Here is a 21,066-nt window from a genome sequence, read left to right as displayed (position 1 = left end):
AAAGGAGTGGGCTCTGGGCAGAGGTGGCAGCCGTTCAAGTGGACGCCGGCCCTCCGAGCGGCTGGGAGTGGGACCATGAGCAGGGGCTGGGGCTGGCTTTCTGGTGGTCGTTGGCAGGTCCAGGGACTGGGGTGCAGGGTACCGAGCCAGGGGGCGGGGCTGGGGGAGGGAGAGCTGCGCATCAGGTTGGGGCTCTGCCCTCGCTGGAAACCCCACCCTCCTGCCCTGGTCGTCACAGTGCCTGTGGTGGTGGGACAAGGAGGGTCCTCCCCCCGCTGCGGGGGGCTGTCCTGTGCCCTCCCTGTCCAGTCTCCTCAGCCTCCTCTGACCCCCTGCTCTCTCAGGCAGCTGGGCTTGTGGCCAGGCCGGGTGGAGCTGGGTTGGGGACAGCATCCTCAAGGTTCAGAGGTCCTTACCAAGGGGCAGTAGGGAGGGGAGGCCCGCAGATCATAGTAGGGGGGCTGGGCAGGCAGCTTCTGCAGTTCTTCCTCTTCCTGCTGTGGATGCTGCTTCCCAGGCTCCAGGCGAAGGATCTGGAAGAGAAGGGGCTGAGCGGCTGCACGGACTCTTGCACGGGCCTGCTCCAGGCGGCCCTCCTGGAGGGACGTGGATTCCCCTCCTAGGTTCCCATGTGCCCCCATCCTGCATTCACCACTTTGGCGACATCTGGGAGGCACAGGGCAGCCTGAGCCGTTGGCTTTGCAGGCTCTTTCTGACCAGCCCGGGGCCACGCATCAATGGTTATTTTAAAATGAATGATCTGAGAGGTGGAGAAAGAGGTTCGCCTCGGGGGCGGGGGGGGGGGGCCCTGGGTAGGAAGGGTCCTAGTGTGTCATTTCTCAGGGTAGAGGAGGGAAAAGCCCCGACGACGGTCTCTAGCCTGGAGCTGGCCTTGTTGGAACTGGCCAGGGCTAGTGGTGCACTTGGGACTGTCCAGGAGTTCATGGAGTTGGGAGGGCTCTGCCTTCAGGTTGGGCCCCTGCCCTGAGCCCCTCTCCCATTTTTTCAACCCCCTCCCTCACTCGAGTGACCCAGGCCCACCTGGATGTCCTCAGGTGCAAGGTGGCTCTGCCTGTTGGGAGAAGGCTCCAGCTTCTGGGCGAAGGGCAGGGTAGTCCTGGGGGAACAGAATGAGGCTCACATGGGGGTCTCTGCCCCAGTCAGGCCACCTGACAGTTACTGCAAGGATCCCTTGCAAGGATGGCCCCGGGCTCAGGAGGCCCAGGTGGCCTCCTGAGTGGCCAGAGATTGGGAGATGGTTACTCAGCGTAGTGGGATGGAGGCTGAGAAGGCCTCTCCCATCTTCCCAGCCTGTCCCTCCCTCCAGCCTGGGCCCAGAGCCAAGTAAGTCAGGTGTCCTAGCTTGAAGGACAGTGGGAAATCCACATGGGCCCTCAGCGGGGGCCAGGACCAAGGCGGGGGGACTGAGGCCTCAGGTGCAAAGCCTATGGGGGCGCTGTAAGTCTCAGTCATCGCGATAAAGAATGTTTTAATGCGATATTTAAAAAACCAAAATGAATGCAAAAATCCATGACGAACAAAATATCAACATTTTAAGTAAAGACGAGGTAAGTAATAGGGCTATGCCAAGCCATATCAGAGCCTGAGGCAAAAAGAAAAATCAGTATTACTGATCCTGTCTTTATTTAAAGTGTTGCTATTTTGTTCATTGTGTATTTTGGGCATTCATTTGGATTTTTTAAAAATATTGCATTAGAGTATTATTCCTCACAATGATGGAGGTTTTTGGTGCCTCATTGGACTTGGTGTCAGAGGTGAGTGTGCCACTCAGCTCACCCTGGCCCAGCTGGGAGAAGGTGAGCTTGTGCGAGGCATTTCACCTCTATGCCTCAGTTTCCTCACCATAAACTGTGGATTATAATCGCACACGTACTTCTCAGAGTTGCTGAGAGGATAAAATGCATCTTCGTAAGCCAGCGTAAACGTTGGGAGGTGCCTGTGCGCAGTGAGCTCTCTGAAGGCTTCAGCTCTACTGCAGGAGTGTTAGGGTCCCCCTCCCGCCTCTCTGGTGGCAGGAGGAGGAGACAGAGCCGTGGGGGGTGGGGTAGCCCTGAGCCCCTTACAAGTCCGGGTGCTTCAGCAGGAGCCCATGGGGGTGGGCAGCGGGTGGGGTGGGGGAGGTTTGGGGGTACAGAGGATGGGCTGGTTTGCACTCACCCGCCCCCGTCCACCTCCAGCCTGCTCTTCTGCTGCCGGTGATACAGAAAGAAGACAGTAAGAGCCACACTGAGGATGAGGACCACGGCCACGGTGCACCCCAGGAACCTGGCCATACTTCCTGGGCCCCCCTGGGGGAGGGGTTTTTCTGGAACCAAGAGACCAAGGCAGAGAATGAGAGAGTAGGACAGAGGGAGACATAGAGAGAAGAGAGGGAGAGAAGGAAAACTTTTAGAGTCAGAGAGGTGGGCAAAAAGTAAGAATCAGAGGCTGAGGCGGTGTCCTGCCCTAACCCCTTCACCTGCAGCTCCCCTCCCCCATCATGCTCCAGTTCTGGGGGGGCTGTCCCAGTTAGGGCAGGACAGACCTCATATGCTGGCTCCCCAGGGCCCTGTAATCCCAGCCTCTGCTCTGATCTTGGGATCTGGGGCATGGAGGTGGGAATGGGGGCTGGGGAACACAGGCCAGGCTCAGGGGTGCTCAGGGGTGGGGGTCCCCACACCCTCATTCCACCTCTGGCCCTGCAGGGAAGATCTCTGTTGAGGAGTTTAATTTCCTTCCCCTTCCTACCCAATTAAACAGGCAAATGAACTAATTGATGCTTTGCCCTCCCAGCTCTGGAGAAAGTGTGAGGATCTGGGGAGGGGAAGATGGGAGCTTGAGGATGAATGGGGATCCTTGGGGGAAACCTAGTCTGTCCAGTGCCTGAGAAGCTGAAAAACACATAGGGCTGGAGTCTAAGGGGAGGGGACTAAGCCTCCCGCCCCGCTGTCTGGACCTGCCCGGGCGTTGCCCCGGGAGCCCTGGCTCCATGGGTGGGAAGTGGGGTTGGGGTAGGTGGCAATCCCTCTCAGCTTGCTCTCTGATGACCTGGGCAAATCACCCAGTCTCTCTGGGCCTTGGAAAGAAAAAGGCCTGGGAAGTCGTGAAGTTTTGTCGAATGATTTCTCAGCCTGAGGGGCGGCCACTGGGGGAGGTCCCTGAACACAAGGACACCAGAGCTGTTGGAACTGAACCTGTGGCCAGGGGCACGTGCTGCTTTCTGGCCAGCCCTGCCAGCCCAGGCTTGGAATGGGAAGCCGTGGGTGGTGCCAGGCCTTTCCCTTCCCTCCCTCTGCTGGGCTCCATTTCTCATCTCTGACCTTCCCAACACCCGGGGAGGAAGGGACTGAGGAGAAAATCATATGCACTCCCTTCCCTCCTTCCTCCCCACACCATATTATACGTAATTAAACAGGAGAGCACCTGAATAGAGACGCTAAATTGCAGTTTGCAATAAACATCATGGAGCCAATTTCCTAAAGCGGGGTTGACAAGCACCTGCCTCTCTCTGTCTCTGTCTCTCTGCTCCATTCCAATGCCCTGAAGGAGGGGGTGTCTGGCAGAGTCCTCCGTAACAGATTGGCTCCCAGTGAATCTGCAGCCCCTCTGGCCGGACTCCTGACCGTGACTGGAAGGAGGACTCTTTGCAAAGGCTCTGGGCCCAGCACCTATCCATCCACAGCTGGTGGGCTATGGTCCCGCTGGGAGGGCAGTGTCTGTGTGTGTGTATCACAGGGACTTAGGAACCTCAGACCTCCATGGACCCTTACCCTCCCCCATCTCTCCTCTCCTTTCACAGACCTCTCGGGCTGGGATACTGCAATCAATTAAACAAACTTTGTCCTCTTTTCTCTAAACCTTAGCTTCTTAGCACCCACCATCATCTCCTTCCTGGTCCCTCTTCTTTATCCACTCCTGCAGCCTCTGCCTCTGCCTCTCCTTTGGTTTAGCAAGCATTCATTGAGGATCTACTGTATTCCAAGGCACTATTCTGACCCTGAGCAGCAGAGATGCATAAGTGCACATACCCTGCCTGGCTCCTGAAGTTCCCGTTTTTCTCCTGCCATAGCCAGCTCAGCTGGGTGGGCCAGCCCTGTGTGGCATCCAGGCGGGAGGGAGAGACAGCTTCACGTCAGCCCTTTCCCTCAGCTCCCTGCTCCCGGGTGCCCTCTCCCACGCTCTCTCACCCATCACCCCCTCAGTGACTCTGGGGCCACTTGAGCAAGACAGGGAGGCGGCCGTCCTTCTATGGGGCCTTATAGCATGCTTACACTGCAAGCAATAATATACGCAAATGAGTTTGTAAAGGCACTAACGTGGCCATTAGAGAAATCAAGGGCCAAAAAGGGTGGGATACTGCGGGCAGGGCCTCAAAGGTGCCAGGGCCAGAGGGGATAACTCTGATTTTGTTCCCTCAAATTGCCCTCTCTCCATGTCCCTCTCAAAATATAAGTGCAAATTCCCTTGGAGGCCCTGGGCCCTGCCTGCTCCACACGGAGGGCCCCACCCTGGTGGAAGAAATACTAGTGGAGGGAAAATGAGAGATGGGGAAGAGAAAAGGGGAAGGCAAAGAGGAGAATCATTCTGAAGTCTCCAACACGTCAGGCACTGCCCAGCGCCTTGGCTGATTTGGGGTTAGATCCTCACATCAAGCCTGCAAAATTAGATAATGCTATTCCCAGTGAGCAAAATGAGGTTCAGAGAGGTTAAGCGCTTCGCCCAGGGTCACCCAGCTTGTCAGTGGCTGAGCGGCCCTGGAACCTGCATCTGCGTAACATTCCCCAATCAGGCCATGGGGTCTTCTTAGCAGTCCTGGTCCCTCACATGCATGGAACTGCCACCCCCTCTCCCTTACCAGACACAGCCCTACCTATCCCCTCACTCCCAGTTGCTTTGTCTCCGGGCCTCCTCCCCCTGACAGCTGTGAGGTGGGGGCCTGGCACTGACCCCAGCTGGAGCCCTGGAACTGAGCCCCCAGACACTCTCTGGTTACACCGGGAAAAATCCGTTCCCCTAGCCCCAGCTCCACAGGCTTTAGCGCAGGACCAGTCACCTGCAGGTAGCCGGGCTGGCCAGGGCTGGAGCATAGGGCCTGGGAGAGCTGGGAATCAGGGTGTGAGGGAGAGGGGAGCAAGGGGCCTCCCGGGAGCATCTCCTGTGAGCTAGGATGGGTGCTGGGCTGAGGTTGGTCACATTGGCTTTGTTCTACTGAAAAGGCTCAGAGAGGTTAAGTTACTTGTCTGGAGTCCCACGGCCAGGAACTTCACAGCTGGAATTGGATCCAGGTCGACTTCTGAAGTCCCTTTTTGCCCTATTCTGTCAGCAGGGGCTGGTCGCTTTGCGTCCCAGATGCAGAGTCTGCATCTGTCCTGGCTCAGGCTTCAAGGATGGCCCCCAACCAACTCCTTCTTACCTGTCTCTGGGGTCACACCAGTGATATCCCCTATGCCTCAGTGCTCTCACCTGTCACTTGGGGACAGCGTGCCTGGTTTTTGGGTCCCTCAGACTGAGAAACTAAAATCCCCAGTTGGGAAGTAAACACAGACCTGGGTTTTGTCAAGGGGGCTGCAGGCCAGTGACAGTCAGGAGCTTCTTGGCTCTTCCTGGAACCAGACCAGCCCGCTGCCCTGAGGCCCCATGGTGGGGGTGGGAGGAGCTTTAGGTCCCACACAAGGGTCCAACAGTCTCAGTCTGCTTTTCCCTACCACCCTGCTTCTCAGCCATACCTCGTTGGTCCTGAGTCCCAGCCTTTGCTCAGTGATGGAAAGCAGACCCAGACATCCTGCTTCACAGCCTGCTTACTTGCCTACCTGTTGCCCCCCGCTCAGTTCCATAAACACATCCCAACACCTTCCATTTGCCACGCACTGTGCCAGCTGCTGGGGGTTCTACCCCCGGCTAATGGGGAAATCTGACATGTATACAAATACTCTATTTTATGATTCATGCCTCAAGAGAAGTCTGTCCAAGGTCCAGGACAGGTGTAGGGAAGAGAGTGATTAGTTTTGGGAGTTCTTGGCTTCATAGATGAGGGGCCTTCTGAACAGGGTTTTGAAAGCATAATAGGAGTTCTCCAGGACAATAAATGGAGAACATTGTAGGCAGGATAAGGAGTGTTGGCAGGGACACGTGTATGAGATGTGGGGTGTATAAGGGAAATTCCAAGCATTGGCTATGTCTTGGAAATTGGGTTCAAAAGAGGATAGACAGGGCATGAATCTGGGGAGAGGTATGTAGGGAGTGGACCTGGCTCAGAGGTTAGGTTTTATCCATAGGTAATGTAACCCCTCTCTCCTGCTGCCCCTGCCTGGGGACAGAGATGCTGCTTTCTCAGGAGCTGGACTGAGCCAGGCTCTCCTGTGGGCTGACCTTCCAGGGCTCCTTGGGGAGCACTTGGCCCTCCTGCCCACGAAGCTGTCCTGGGTCGGTCTGCTGTCTGCTCGCCTTCTGTGGCACAGGCCGAAGAGGTGTTTCTGGGGGACCAGGAGCTCAGAGGAAGCTGGGTGTCTGGACTCGGCGCGGATGCTGGTAGGTAGGATTGGCTGGGGGTGGGGCTGATTTCACTGCCAAGGGCCCGCCCACCCACCGGTCAGAGTCCCTCTGGCCGTTTCTCCAGCCCAGGGGTGCGGGAGTGGCTCCTTCCTGCTGGCCAGAGGTGGGCAGCTAGGACTCGAGTCCTTGTGTTCAGCTTGCTCCAGCTCCTGTCTCTCTCTCATTTCAATGCTTTCTTCCCATGACTCCAAGTGGGGCGGTTGCTGCACTGTCACACTGGGGGATTGTGGGAATATCCTCTCTCCTTGCCCAGGAGGGAATACATCCCTCCTCCCCTGCTCAGTCCATATAGAAGAGCACCCTTTTATGTGCTTTTTTGTGACCCAGGTGGTGAGGGAGCCCACTCAGAGGCCTGGAACTGAGTGAGTCACAGAGCCCTTTCCTCAGCCGGATGCAACCAGCACGACTACCTGGCCAGCATGACTCAGACTCAGCCAGGCCTCTGCCTTCTCCTTGCCTTGGGCTACAGGCCGAAGAGGCTGACCCGTAGGAGCTGCTGGGAGACCCTGCCTCCCTCTTCCCTGAGGTGGGCTCCTGGTCATTCCCCCCGCCCTGGGCTGGGTTGCCCTTCGGCTTTGTGTCTGCCCTGGTGGGTTAGTATTAGTGCAGAAAACCTTTGACCACAGAATTTTCTCTGGTTCTGCACTCAGGTGGAGGTCAGTTTGCAATCACCTTCTTTGGCCCCTCTGGATGGAGACCGGGGGCTCTGGGCTCTGCAGCCCTGCCCTTGTTTCTCCCTCACCTCTGACTTCCATGTCATCTGTCTGGAGCACACATGAATTATGGAAAGTGTTTAGTACTGTGCCTGGCACATAGTCAATATGTAGTAAATGGCTGCTATTTTTGTTGTTAGCTACTCCATAAATGCATATTGACAGTGGTGATGGTGTTGGTGGTGATGATGTTGGTGGTGGTGATGTTGGTGGTGATGACGAGGTTGGTGGTGATGATGTTGCCGCTTCTCCCCTCCCTGGAGTCCTGGCTTCTTCCCTGAGCTAGTATGCTGGGCCAAATTACACCTGTGGCCACCTTAGCTTACTATAATATATATGATACCATACCTGTATTCCATGTGCTTTTACTTAAATTACCTCATTTGATGCCCCCACCCCACTGCCTCTGTTGACAGATGGCTAACTGAAGGCTCAGAGAAAGTTAATAAAATGCTCAAGGTCACACACCTCACTGATGCTGGAAGTGAGGTAGGAACGCAGGTGTCCGGGTCCTCAGTGCAGAGCTCCGAGCGACCTTGATGAGGAGAGACCTGTTCATCTGTGGGGGAAGACAGGCCAGCTCCTTCCTGAGTGTGCCACTTACTTAGCTGTAGAATCTTGGGCAAGTCACTCCAATTCTCTGAGCCTCACCCGTAGAATGGGAACCACAACAGGGTTGTTGTCAGCTGTAAATGAGCTAGTGCGTGTCAGAGCCTTCAGCACAGTGCCTGCGCCACTCAGTGCCTAATAAGCATTGGTTCAAGGAGGGCAGGGGACGTGTCTGCTCCTTGGGCAACTCCCAGGCAGCTCGGGCTGGGACCCCTCCTCTAATCTTGCCTGTGACCTGCTCTCATCCCCGCCCTCAGCTTTCCCTAGTCCCTTGCTGGTCACGATCTGCAAAGCCAACTTGTCTAGGCCTGTGCAGGCCTTAGGACATCCAAGTGTGTGTGAGTGTATGTGTGTGTGAGTCTATGTGTGTATGGGTGTCTGTATGTATATGTGTATGGGTGTATACGTATGTATGTGGGTGTATATGTGTACATGTGCATGTGTGTGACACAGAGAGAGAGGCTGTGACACTCCTTGGGGAGGGCTGAGGGCAGTCACTTCCCACTCTGCACACAGCATTCCCGCCATCTGGAATGCTCTCGCCAGTGTCACCAGGGTCCCAGCCCCTCCCACCCAGCCCTTTACACCTTGAGTTGTCATTAGGGGGAAAAAGGAACATGAGGGAGGCTAACTTTCCCAGAAGCCCACCCCTCGCCACAGGGTTTGCTCCCAGAGCCCTCTGCAAAGTTGGGCCCAGCTGGAGAGAGTTACTGGGATTTCATGCACATTCCTGGGGGGAGAGGGACTATCTCCCTGTTGGGGACCCTGCCAGGCAGGACCCTGAGCCCCAGCCCTCTCAGAGGGAGGAAGATGAGCGAGGCTATTGCCCAGCGAGCTGGGGAGGGCCGGGGGGCACAGGGAAGCCATTTGTCTGTCATGCACCCTGTGGGCTGGGCTGGGCACTCCCTTCCGCCCCCCTGGGTGCCCTCTCCCCTTATCTGTCAGCTCCTATCTCCTTCCTCCCTCTCTTACAAAGGGCTGCTTTGAAGGGGAAAGAAGGACCAAATCTGAGAAGGCACACAGAGCAGTGGGGAAAATAATGGCCTGGATGCTCCAGTATTTCTAGTGCTGTGACCTTAGCTGCTCTGAGCCTCAGTTTTCTCCTCTGTAAAGTGGAGAAATGGCAGAAATAAGTGAGATAACGCACACGGAGCTCCTGGGGTAGAGCGGCCTCTAGGAATTGTAGCAGCAGCAATAGTAGTGTTCTAACATCAGTGGTGCCCTCGGTGATTCCGACATTGAAGCACAATGTTGGTTCCCTCCTTTGCCTGGATTGTGGGGGAGGGACTGACCGCCTCTGGTGAGCTCCAGATTCTTCCAGCCCCAGCAGGTGTTCCTTCATTACCCCTCACTGCTGCCCTCGGGAGCCACGGTCCAGCACCCAGCAGTAGGAAGCCTGGGCAGAGCAAGGGGCCCCGGGCTCTGCCCTCACAGAAACCAAACCTCCCTGGGCTGGGGTCGGTGTCACGTGACGTCTCAGGCAGGCTCGCCAGCCCCCTTCCCCCTCTCAGCTGCTGGGCACTGCACAGAGACTTCCTGCGCTGCTGGAGCCTCCACTGTCCCTTGCGGAGGGGGAGAGACCAGGGGGTCAGGGGGGCCCTGCGGGAGCCTCCTCTCTCTTCTAGTCTGGTTGGAACTATTACAGCCATGGCCTGCCTCCCTGGGGTTGGGATGAGACGTCATGAGTGACAGGGTCACGTCTGACCCTGCCTCACTGTGGCGTGATGGTATCAGCTCTGTGCGTGGAGCAGAAAGATGTGAAGTCCAGGACAGCTGAGACGATTCCTAGGCATGGTCTGGGGGTTGGGCTGAAGGCTACGATAGCCGGTGGATTCCAGAGCAGGCTCAGCCACAGGGCATGGTCTGGAGCTGGTTCAGGGTGCCAGTGGTGGGTGGGAGGAGGGGACAGCAGACTGACGGCCCCTTCCCCACCCCGACATGCATGCTGCCCGGGGTCTCGGAGACAGCCTATCGTCCAAGCCCCTGCTCCCTGTTTTGGGGACCCATCACTCTCCCAGTCTTGGTGGGTGCCCAGGGGGACCGTCACCACCCACAAAGCCCAGGACTTCCCCTGCACGGTTTGAGGGATGGCCGGGGAAGGGGCTGCCTCTCCAGCTCTTTCAGGCTCTTCCCCCGCTGCTCCCCCTCTGAACAGGCTCTGGTTTTTGGGGAGGGGTCCCATGGGTCTCATTATGGACCCATAATGGTCCCCACACACCCCCTCACCTACTGCCTAAACTTCCTGCTACAACAGTCACTGCCTATGAGGATAAACTTCTTCCATTTTATTTTATCTGGGGCAAGATGAGCCATTTCCAAAAGGAGTGTTACTAGGAAAATAAGAAGAATAGGAAATAAAAACATACAGGGGTGGCCAAGTTCATGGAGGACCTACTTCTTCTCCTAAGGTAATTTACCATCTAGCCACAGACTCACTAGAAATCTCTGAAGGTCAGTGCTGCTGGCAGAAAGCTTGGGCAGAAAGCCCTGGGAGGAAGTGTGAGGTCTGTCACTGGAGGTATTCTAGCAGGGCCTTGATGCTTCCTTGGTGGGGAATGACCTTGACGCTCACTACATAATGATGGTCCTTCACTTCCGCATAGAAGTTCACGGTTTACAAAAGGGCTTTCGCCGGCGTTCTGGAGTCTTTGGTGTAATCCTAGGAATTAGGCACAGCAAGGATTAACATCACTGTTTCGCAGACGAGAAAACTGAGGGACAAGAGAGAAGTGGCTTTTCCCAAAGTCACAGGGAGGTGGTGGCCACACTTGCTGGGATCCACATGTTGAGCCACCAGGGCAAAGCTGCTCCACCCTCAGGGCGCCCGTGGTTCTTTCCTGACTCAGTCTCTCGTGGATGCCCATCCCACTTACCTGCCCCTTCCTCCAGGGTTGGACCACATTTGCAGGGTACTTAGGAGGTGGCTGGAGGTGATTCTGGAGTTAATGGGGCCTCAGCAGGGAGAGTGGAAACACCTCTACAGGGACACATTAGCCAGATAAACTGGGGGCTCTTGAGGCTTCTGGGAGGGGCTGGGTGGGGAAGGAGACCTGAAAAGGCTAGAATTCTGGAAGCAAAGAGCCAGAAGCTGAGGGGCTATGTCTGTCTCCCTGCGAGTCACGGGTGTCGATGTTTTAGCTGTCTGTCCATCCTGGGCAGGGGTCCTCTGCGGGACCCCTCTCCTTGTGGCAAATCTCTCAAATCAAGCGTATACTGAGAGTAGTACTGAAAACGAGGGGATTTAGATATGGAAATTCTACGTTAAAATGCTGTGAAATTCAATGGTGCTTCTCTGGGCCTTGCCAAGGTGGGGAATGCACCGCACACAGGAGGAGCTCTGGTTCTTAGAGGGGGTGCGCTGGGCTTGGCGGGGGGGGGATGAGCTCCAATGCCCTGGGGTCGCTGGGGGCCAGGGGTTCGGAAGGCGCAGCAGATCTGGAGGCCTTCAGGATCTGGACACTTCTGGGGAGGTGAGGAGGAGAGGAACAGCTAGTTCTGGCAAGTTCTCTGAGTGGCACCATGGCAAGCCCGAGAGATTTGATTAAATTTGTTCACCCCTCTCAAGTTGAGGGGAAAACAATCTCAAGAAAAGAAACAGGGGACACCTGGACTCTGGGTCCTTCTTGGGAAAAACACTGGAAGAGGTCAGACTTGGATTGGGGGTGGGCGTCTGGGTGGGGGAGGTGTGGGATGGTATTGCCTGTGCGCAGGTCACGTGCCTCGTAACACCTGCCCCTCACTGCAGCCCGCGAAGTAGGCCTTATTGTCTCTATTTTACCCCACTTGCCCCAAATCACCAAGCTGATAAGAGACAGATTTGGTGACTGAACCTAGGTCTGTATGACTCCCAAACTGGGCCCGCCCACCAATGCATGCGTGCCCCTAGGCCACGCTTCAGGATCCCGGAGTACTACCTCAAAGGGGCCTGTGTGTGTTCCACACATTTCATAAGTTATAAGCGGGTGTAAAACTGTGACCATGGTGGCATTTTGTTTCTTTTCAATGGGAGGTTCAGTAGGGAGCGAAGAGCACCTGGCTTGGAGTCGGAAGGCCTGGGTCCAGGTTATGAGTCAACCACCCGCCGCCTGTGTGGCTTTGGGCCAGACGTTTAACATCCCTGAGCCCCGGGTTGTTCATCAGCTAAAGGGGCTCCTTGCTGACTTCCTCAGCTGGCTGTGAGGGTCCTGGGGTGCCGAGTGCCTTCCGGCTACCCAAAGCGCCTGGTCTAGTCTAGTTGATTCCTGATGCAAACATTTACCTGGAGGTCCTCCCCACGCTGGGTATTCTACATCTTCTCCAGATCACTTTCGTTTTCCAAAATCATCTCTGATACCATCTCTTCCAGGAAGCTTTTCCTGTGAGCCCCGCCTGCCCCTGATGACTCCATCTGATACCAAACGTGGTTCCCACAAGCTCAGTCAATCCCTGCCTGGGATACTTGCTGCTTTGTGTACTGAAACTTGTGTCAGGCCCAGGATCCCCCCAGGAGTTAGGCTGGTGTGGCCCCCTCTCCTGGCTCTTCTCCCACTCTGTTGTCAGGACATGACTCTGCCCTTTAGGAGGGCTGCAGGCAGTGGGAAGGGTGGTACAACGGTTAGAGCATGGCCTCTGAGGCCAGACTGCCTGGGTTCGAAGCCCAGCAAACTCTGTGACTTTGGACAACTCTCTTCATTTCTCTGGTAATGATGGGAATAGTAATTCTAAGTCTGAGGTAAGGATTTAATATCATAGAGTAATTTGAACAGTGCTTGACACTTGTGAGTGATATTATAAGTCTTAGCTATTAGTAAAAGCTCTTGATTCACTGTGTAATTTCCAAATGTTATATAAATGTAAGGAATTCTTACTGTTGTTAGCCTTCTGGGACTCGATTTCCCCATTTGTGGGTTGGGGCAAATGATCTTTGAGGTTGCTCTGTCTCTAATGGTCTATAATTCTAAAATAGGTAGATAGATGTCTTGCTTGGGATCTGCACGTGTTGTGCTGTAGGGGCAAAAGGATAGGGCAAAGGGCGGGGCACCCCAGGACCCAGGCTCAGGAAGGGAGAGGATGGTTGCTGGGAGGTGATGGCAGAAAACACCTAAAAGGAGGCAGCAGGTGTTGGAGGGTGAGTCTTCCCAATCAGGGGGTTCCTGTGTGCCATTTTCACCCAGAGCCTGCAGGAAGGCCAGTACCAACCAGCTTTGGGCCCCAGTTCCCTTGCGAGCCTGTGATGTCTCCTGAAAGAGCTGCATGTAAGGGACCTACACTTTTCATTGAACGAAACCCCAAGTCTTTCTAGGGTGAACTCCGGAGGAAAACCCTGGAGACACATAGCAGCTGACACCCCCTAAGTACGCTGTCAGAGGAGACATGGGGAGCCCACTCCCACTGTGGCTTTCCCAGTGGGGACCGCTTCTCTGCTCAGCCCTTGTAAAGGCTTGGATCTCTGCTCTGCTAGCAGAGCAGATCCGTCACTTCTCTGCAGAGGAGGGTGGCGTGGGGTGTTCTCACCAGTGAGGGGGCTGCTGCCCACCCTCCCCCATATTCCCCCTCCTGCAGCAAGCCAGACTCCTCTGGAAGCTACCCCTGCTCACTATCACCCCAGACACCTGGCCTCAGGATCAATTACAGTAGATAGAGGCAATGGAATGGGGCGTGGTGATTCATCACTGTCAGGGCTGCGGGGGACCTCTAACCCCAGCCCCGCTTTGTCTCCAGGGGTAGCCCAGGAGAGGCCACCAAGCTCCCATCTCCCCGGTTCTTTGTTCCACACGTAGAAAGTCATGAAATCAGAGAGGCGAAGGGTTTTGCTCAGAGTTACTGGGTGAGATGTGGCAGAGAGGAAACAGAGCTCAGCCTCCTGATTCCCAGTCCAGGCATCTTTCCAGCACATTACCTGCCTCCTGCCTTCGGTCCAGCCCTGACCACCTGCACTTCCCTGCCAACCCATCGTCATCATCAGTGAAAAGCCCATCCGGGTGTGGCTCACCGTCCCCTGCCCTTTTTTTGGTGAAACTCCAGGAAAACTGCATTGCTTAGGAATCGATCGTGGGGAGCAGATGAAGGTTTCCCAGCTAATTCCACCCAGTGTCACCCTCGTGATACTTCGACAGCTCATTTCAGCCACAGGGCATTGCTTTGTGTCTTGTGTCAGAATTCCCGATTGCCAATCGCTGGCCCTTCCTTCCTGCTACTCTGGGACTCTTCCAGAGCACACACCATCCTCCCTCCTCCTCTGGCTCTACCTGTCCTGTCCCCGCCTCCCCAGGACCTCCTAGCTACCTAGAACAGGGACCTGTCCCCAGATGACCACAGAGTGGCTGGATGGACACTAACCCATCCTCCAGGGAATGCATGACAATGGATTTTCCCAAAAAAATTTTTTTTAAGTCTAGGACCCTTTCAGAACTCCAAATCTCTGATAGTCATATGAAAGTGTTGACATACTTAGTCGTCAGGGAAATGCAAATTAAATCACGAGATACCTCTATGCCCTTGCCGGATGGCTAAACCTAGAAGGATAGATGATACCAAGTGTGGGCAAGGAAGTGGAGGCATCGGAACCCTCTTACACTGGGGCATAAACTGGAAAACCGTTTGGCTGTATCTATCAATCCTAATTCCGTTCTAAACAGAAATGAGTGTTAAGTGCTCCAAAGTTACATACAAGACTGTTTGCAGCAACTTTATTCATAATTGCCCCAAACTGGAAACCACACACGTATTCACTAATGACAGAATAGAGGACTTACATTGTGGCAAATTCACACGATAGAACGTTACACAGCGAGGAGAGGCACACTGCACAGATACATCTCATAGACATCGTACTGAGTGAAAGAAGCCAGGCACACAAGTAAGTGCGCACTTTGCATGATTCCATTTATGTGAAGTTCCAGAATGGGGGTGTTTGCCTGAGAGGGAGCTTGAACGAGCCTCCGTGACTTGATCTGGGGCTGATGACGTGGGGGTATACATATAACATGGTTATAAAAATATGGAGCTCTTCCCTTAAGGTTTGACACTTTACTGTTTGTATCCCTCAATACAATTTTCCTTTAAGTTAAAAATAACAAAGGGTTAAAACCTGACACAGAATCCTGGAAAGTAAAACAGTGGAAAGTTGAGACCCATCCTCTTGCCTCCCACCTCAGGAGGCTCTGGGGCATTCCTGAAGATGAAACTCTGGAGGGCATGCTGGAAGCCTTTGCTCTGGAGTAACTGTGGCCTCATGTTCCCACGGCTGGCCCCAGTCCCCCACCCCCCGGCGGTGGCCTAGCATCGGAATCCCCACCAAAGCCATGCCCTCGAGGGGCACATCACAGCCCCTCGATGCCTGTGTCCCTCCCACTAGCTGGTGGGTCTTTGCGTGGGATGATGCAAATCAGGGAGAAAGGAACTAAGGGGATGGTCGCCCCACAGCCAGGAAGGCGCAGAGCTGGGATTCTACTTGGACTTGTCAAGAGCCCGAGTGCCTGATGTCGCCTCTACGACAGGTTCTGTCTCCATGCTGCAACCTGCGGCTGCTAAGGGCAGTTGCACAGTGGGGAAAATAACAGTAAGAGCTAATATTATCCTAGCTTAACCGAGCACTTACTCTGTTCCAGGCATTGTGCTAAGTGCTTTATAAAGGGATGATTCTCCTTTAATCCCCACAGCAGCCCTCTGTGGTAGGTGCCAGTGTTATCTGCTTTACAACTAACTTTCTCTCTCTATACTATCTTTATTCATCCCAGCAGTCTGTTCACATGGATTGAGAAATAAAGCTGGGGGAAAGCAAGCAACTCGCCTGAGGTTCACACAGCGGACAAGTGGTAGGACTAGGGATTGAATCGAGATCAATGGACCCTAAGGCCCTGCCTCTTTCCTTTCACCAGGTTTTCAATAGATGTCGAGCGTGAACTCAACTGATGATAGAACCAGCATCTGAAAGGATCCCAACAGGCTGAAATGCTGACTTCGCCATTAAGATAAAACAGAGCAGAGATACATGAAAAGCGCCACATTCAGGAGAAAAATAGGCAGCCCAAGTGCAGGTGAGAGAGGTCTGCTCAGAGGCAGCACACGTGAAAAAGACTGAGAGGTTTATTCATCCACCCGTCCATCCACCCATGCATCTGGAAATTTAACCACCACAACTGAGCCCCTCTGTGTTCCATACCATCACCATGAGGTCAGCTGGGTTGGCTGTGCCACAGAGTAAGAGAGAGTACACCAGGTTCAGGGAGGACATGCAGAGAGTCTCCCATCCCTCCACCCCCATCGCCTGCTGGTCAGGTCAGTTCCTGGAAACAGCATGTATTCCCTGGCCCTCAGAATGGGAGGGAGCTGGTAATGGGTTTTCTTCAGGAACAGCTGGAGTAATGGGGTTTTTTTAAAGGCTCTTTTTTTTTTCTTAGAGCAGTTTTAGGTTCACAGCAAAATTGAAAGACACAGAGATTTCCTATATACCCCCCTGCCCCCAAATATTCACAGCCACCACTACCAAAATCTCTCACCAAAGTTGTACATTTGTTACCATCAGTGAACCTCCAGAGATACATTATGACCACCCAAAGTCCAAAGATAACTGGGATTTTTGATGTGAGTCAACTCACAACAAGTCAACTCCGCCAAGGCTTGAGCCCAGGTTTGCCTGACTCCTAAGTCCAGGTTCCTAACAGATGTGTTGCTAAGTGGCCTGATGACTAGAGCAGAGGGAGAATCATATGAAAAAGAGGTTGGGCCAGGAGCAATCATCTCCAAATACCTGAAGGACTGTCCTGGGAAGGCCAGATCATGTAGCTTCTCAGGGAAATACCTAGACCAATGGGTGAAACTTAGGGGAGGGAAATTTTGTCTGAATAGAGAAGTTGCCCTTTGATGCTAGGGCTTAGCTCTAGAGGCAGTGCGGTGCCCCTCTCCAGAGGCACCTGGGATGCTTGGAGGACAGCCCTGCCTTGGGGAGGTTGGGCCATGCCACCTGCAAGATCTCTTGACTCTCACTTGGATGAGTTCGGTTTGGTTCAGCCTTTATTGACCACCCACTCTGTCCACCCTGGGCTGGGCACTGAGGATGAATAAGACGGGGTCTCAGCCCTCCAGGGGCTTACAGCCTGGTAGGAAGGCAGCTTGCGTGGTCCTATCACTTGCTGACTCTTTTCTCATCCATGGAGGCTCTCTCGCGGCTGAGGGTTCCATGGAGATGAGCTGGCCACTAACTGAGGGGACAGTGGGTGGGAGGAGTTCAGGCTGAGGGCACCCTAGCCTGCCGGTCTGTGAGTCAGTTATTCCCCCAAAGGTCTTTGCTCCCTGTTGAATGGAATGCCTTCCTCAGAGAAGGCTCTGGAGGGGCCCTCGGCTAGTCCTTGGGCAAGGAGGAAAGGGCATACGGGGCCCGGTGTGCCACCTTCCCTCTCTGTCTCTCTCCGAGGGTCCCCCCTCATCTGCCTAACTGGACTCTAAGGGTACTATCACTGTCCTTCATAAACCCCATTGGCTTCTTCTAAGGTGGGATCACTGAGGAGCGACATCCCCATTAAGGGCGGGCCTGCGAGACTGCCTGCCTGAGCTTTTAACTCAGGATCCCACTTTCCCTCTCACAGGTGCCCAGTGGCCAAGCGCTCAGGAATGTTCTCAACCCAGAAAACCTGCTTCGTTAGTGTTACAAGCACGGGTCCACCCTGGCTCCCTACTTGCCTCCAGGGACTGGCCTCCACTGCAGCCGCTGTCATCCAGGATCCCGTCTCAGAGGGGATGAGGATGGCAAGATGAAGATGATTGATGATGGTGACAATACAGAGCATATTTGGCACCCAAACTCTTATGTGCATTAACTCACCGAATCACCTGACTACCCACCCCTCAGTCCCAGTTTCCCATCTCATGACGTGCCTCTTCCTCATGATTGACACCTTGGACGGCCTCTGCCTCCACACCGGCGGCTCTGATTCTGGCTGTACACTGGAACCTCCTGGGTAGCTTGTTGAAAATACAGCTGTCTGGGTCCCAACCCTAGAGCTCTGACCCTATTGGCCTGGGGGTGGGGCCTGGATATTTGGTTTTGTAAATCCCCGGGTGATTTGGGTTGTGTGTCCAGGGTTTAGTTCCCTGGCTCAATGGAGCCTGCGGTGTGTGTTGATGATGCCCTGGGGCTGGTTCTTGAGCCAAGCAAGGCCATTCCTATACCTTTCCTAGTTTGGGGTGAGTCTGGCCAGAAGGGCCAGCTTAGATGTGGCCCAAGGCAATGAAGCGAGGGTGCCCTCTGGCTAGGGAAGGCGTGGCTGGCAGAGAGGAGGGAGGGAAGGGGGCAGTGCTTGCAGCTTCTCATCTGGGAGTTGATGCTGGGGTTGGGGCCTGGGATTTGGTCTGGCTCTGCCATCCGGCCTGTAAGCCGAGGCAGAAAATAGGGTTTGGGGGCCCTATACGCCAGTACCAAGCTGGAGCCCAAGCGTTGCTCCCCAGAAGTGTCTGGCTGTGGGGAGAGGACAGAGGAGGTCTAGGAGCAGGGTCTGGCTGCTGTTCTCCTCCAGCTTTCACAGAGCCCTTTCCTCTTCCATTTTCCCACCAACCTATGTGCCTCTCATTCCTCAAAACCATTGCAGATACCACCTATGATATTCTGACTTCTAACAGGAAGTGTATATATGGCCTTCGTCTTGTTCCTGGCGCAAATCCTAAAGCCCTTGGAATTTCCTAAGGAATAAGAGTGAGAGAGGTGTCTTGTCATCCTTAGGACATCCCTTTCCACCACGCCTGAGTTTACGTTAATGGGCTGGCTTTTGGAAAGCACCTAAGGATGGGGGTTGGGTGCCAGGCAAACGAACCAAGTTTGGAGCTTCCGACCCCACCCCTGACCGCTGCGGAGGGGAGAGGGGCTGGAAATTGAGTTCAGTCACCAATGGCCAATAATTTAATGGATCATGCCTATGTGAGGAAGCCTCCATAAAACCCCGGAAGGACAGGTTTGGAGAGCTTCCAGGTTGGTGCTGGGAGGGCATGGAAGCCCCACGCCCCTTCCCATATACCTTGCCCTCTGCATCTCTTCCACTTAACTGTTCCCGAGTGGGATCCTTTTACTCTAAACCAGTAATCTAGCGAGTAAACCGGTTTCCTGAGTTCTGTGAGCTGCTCTAGTAAATTAATCGAACGCAGGGAGGGGGTCGTGGGGACCTCTGATTTATAGCTAGCCAGCCAGAAGCACAGGTAACAACCTGGACTCGTGATTAGCAGCTGAAGTGGGAGGAGTCTTGTGCGACTGAGCCCTTAACTGTGAGATCGGATGCTACCTCCAGGTAAATACTGTTAGAATTGAGTTGATTGCTCGGTGGTGTGGGAAAAAACTACATCAGCACCGGGACCAGAATCACACCGCCTTTTCCAGGAAGTCTCCCCCATGGGCCCTGTCTGACCGATGGCTCCACTCAACACCAAGTGTGGCTCCCAAAAGCCCAGTTTACACCCCATGGGCGTTTGTCCTATTCTGGGGCCGTGGGGGAGGGGTACCGAGCCTTGGGTCACATCTAGTATACCCCCAAGGGAGTCAGGCTGGTGTCACCCCTTCCCCTGGATTCCTCCTCCTCCTCCTGCTCCCAGGACATGGCCTTGTCCTTGAGCGTATTTAGCACATGCTTTCTGATGGTCTGGTTACCAAACCTTAGTTTTCTTTCTAGGCTCCAGTTCTCCACATGCTGAACGAGTGTGTTGGACTAGAACGATCTCTTTTATTAGAAGAATTAATATAAGATGCTAAATTCCAAGTCGTCCTGGAATACTCTTAACACACCTTTGGTCTGGGGAACTTCTACACATCCTTCAAGGCCCAGGGGAAAATTCACCTCTTCTATCAAGCCTTTCAGACCTTCCCAGACAAAATTAGTCATTCCCGTTCTGTGCTACCATGGCACTTTACACATAGCTCTGCTTCAGTCCATGGCCAGCATGGCACTGTTTTGGGGTTTAGGACCCTGGAGGCTCTGAATTCTTTGAGACCAGGGACCCTGGGTGGGACTGTCATAGGCTCGCACAGTGCCTGGCCCAGGGTGGCCAAATGAAGGAATGCATGAGTGGATAAATGAATCCCTCAATTCATCAAGTTCATTCCCTTAACCGTCTGCAGAGGGTAAGGTAAGGAGGATGGGAGAGAGGACTCCTTGGTATCCAGAGAGGAGCTTTGGCTGCCCAGCTATCTCAGTTCTGGGCCCACAGTCGAGGTAAGGCAATGGTGGGCACACCCCAGGGGGACCTTGGCCTCTCAGGTGGATCCTGTCTCCAAGCCATCCAGCGTTTTGTCCTCTGCTCTGCTGAGGGTGTGGGTGGAGCACAGGGGCAAGGGATGAAGTTTGGGCAGAAGTAGCCTAAGTAGCAGAAGGTTCTTCCAAAGCCGAGCTCGACTAGAAAGCTACGTGTGTCCTGGCCTCCTGGTATCTTGGGGGATGGGGCTGTGCCTGGGACTAATTGGCTTGCCCTCCTTCGGCTGCCGGAGAAAGTCTTGGCTAATTTGCCGGAACGTTCTAGTTAAATGCCAATTAGGACATTCTGTCCATTGCTCTCTTCCAATATATTAATAATGTAATTAAGCATTTATTGCCTGTGCAAATTAAAAATTAACTTAAATGGACAGCCTAGAGAACTGAGGAAGTGACCGCTTAAACAACCAATTTGCATCTCACTCGAGTGTTGACATCCAAACACAGTCTAAGGTGCTGGGTTTGACCTTCCAGTGAGGGACCCAGCCAGCTGCCAACAGCTGCTGGCTTCTCGTGCTCCCGCCAGTTCCGCCCACCCCAGTCCTATGTATGGAGGGCGTGGTCTTGTCCCAGATGGGCGGGAGTGCTTGCTGCTGGGCAGCCACCTAGGCTTCCAGCGTCCCCACCCCCTTTTCTCAGGGGTGTATGGTGTGGATTTCAGTGAAAGGAGATGCTGCTGGGGGTGGCTGGGAGGGGGCAGTCACTGAAGCCCCTGCCACTGCCACCCCTGGATCGATTTGTCCTGCATTCCAGCCCAGAAGATGGGAAGCAGATGGTGTTGGAGCGGGGAGGAGCGAGGTAACCAAGGAACTAGGAGGCCTTCCTTCCAACCAGCCCCCTGGGAGGCGGGGCGGGGTCTCTGAGAGCTTGCAGGGGATGCAGTCGGCAGTCTCCTCCAAAAAGATGAGAGGATAAAGCTCCCGCCTCTGCCCTGTCCCCAGGGATCTAACACGACAGGTGTGACATTGCTGGTTTTCTTCTCC

General features: G+C 54.4%; 1 protein-coding gene across 1 annotated transcript in view; it reads right to left on the bottom strand.

The window, feature by feature from the left end:
* Positions 1 to 395: 395 nt before the first annotated feature.
* NECTIN1 (nectin cell adhesion molecule 1) overlaps positions 396 to 21,066 on the bottom strand; it is an 89,583-nt gene continuing 68,912 nt past the window's right edge. The window contains exons 6-8 of the mRNA XM_029208436.1: positions 2,179 to 2,326; positions 1,042 to 1,117; positions 396 to 533 (exon numbers count right to left, since the gene is read on the bottom strand). Coding sequence (XP_029064269.1) covers positions 396 to 533; positions 1,042 to 1,117; positions 2,179 to 2,326 — 362 coding nt within the window. The remainder of the gene's footprint in view (positions 534 to 1,041; positions 1,118 to 2,178; positions 2,327 to 21,066) is intronic.

Source organism: Monodon monoceros, unplaced genomic scaffold, assembly GCF_005190385.1.
Source record: "Monodon monoceros isolate NGI ecotype Baffin Bay Population unplaced genomic scaffold, NGI_Narwhal_1 Super_Scaffold_7, whole genome shotgun sequence".
Lineage (NCBI taxonomy): Eukaryota > Metazoa > Chordata > Mammalia > Artiodactyla > Monodontidae > Monodon > Monodon monoceros.
This window is presented reverse-complemented; position numbering and strand designations above follow the sequence as displayed.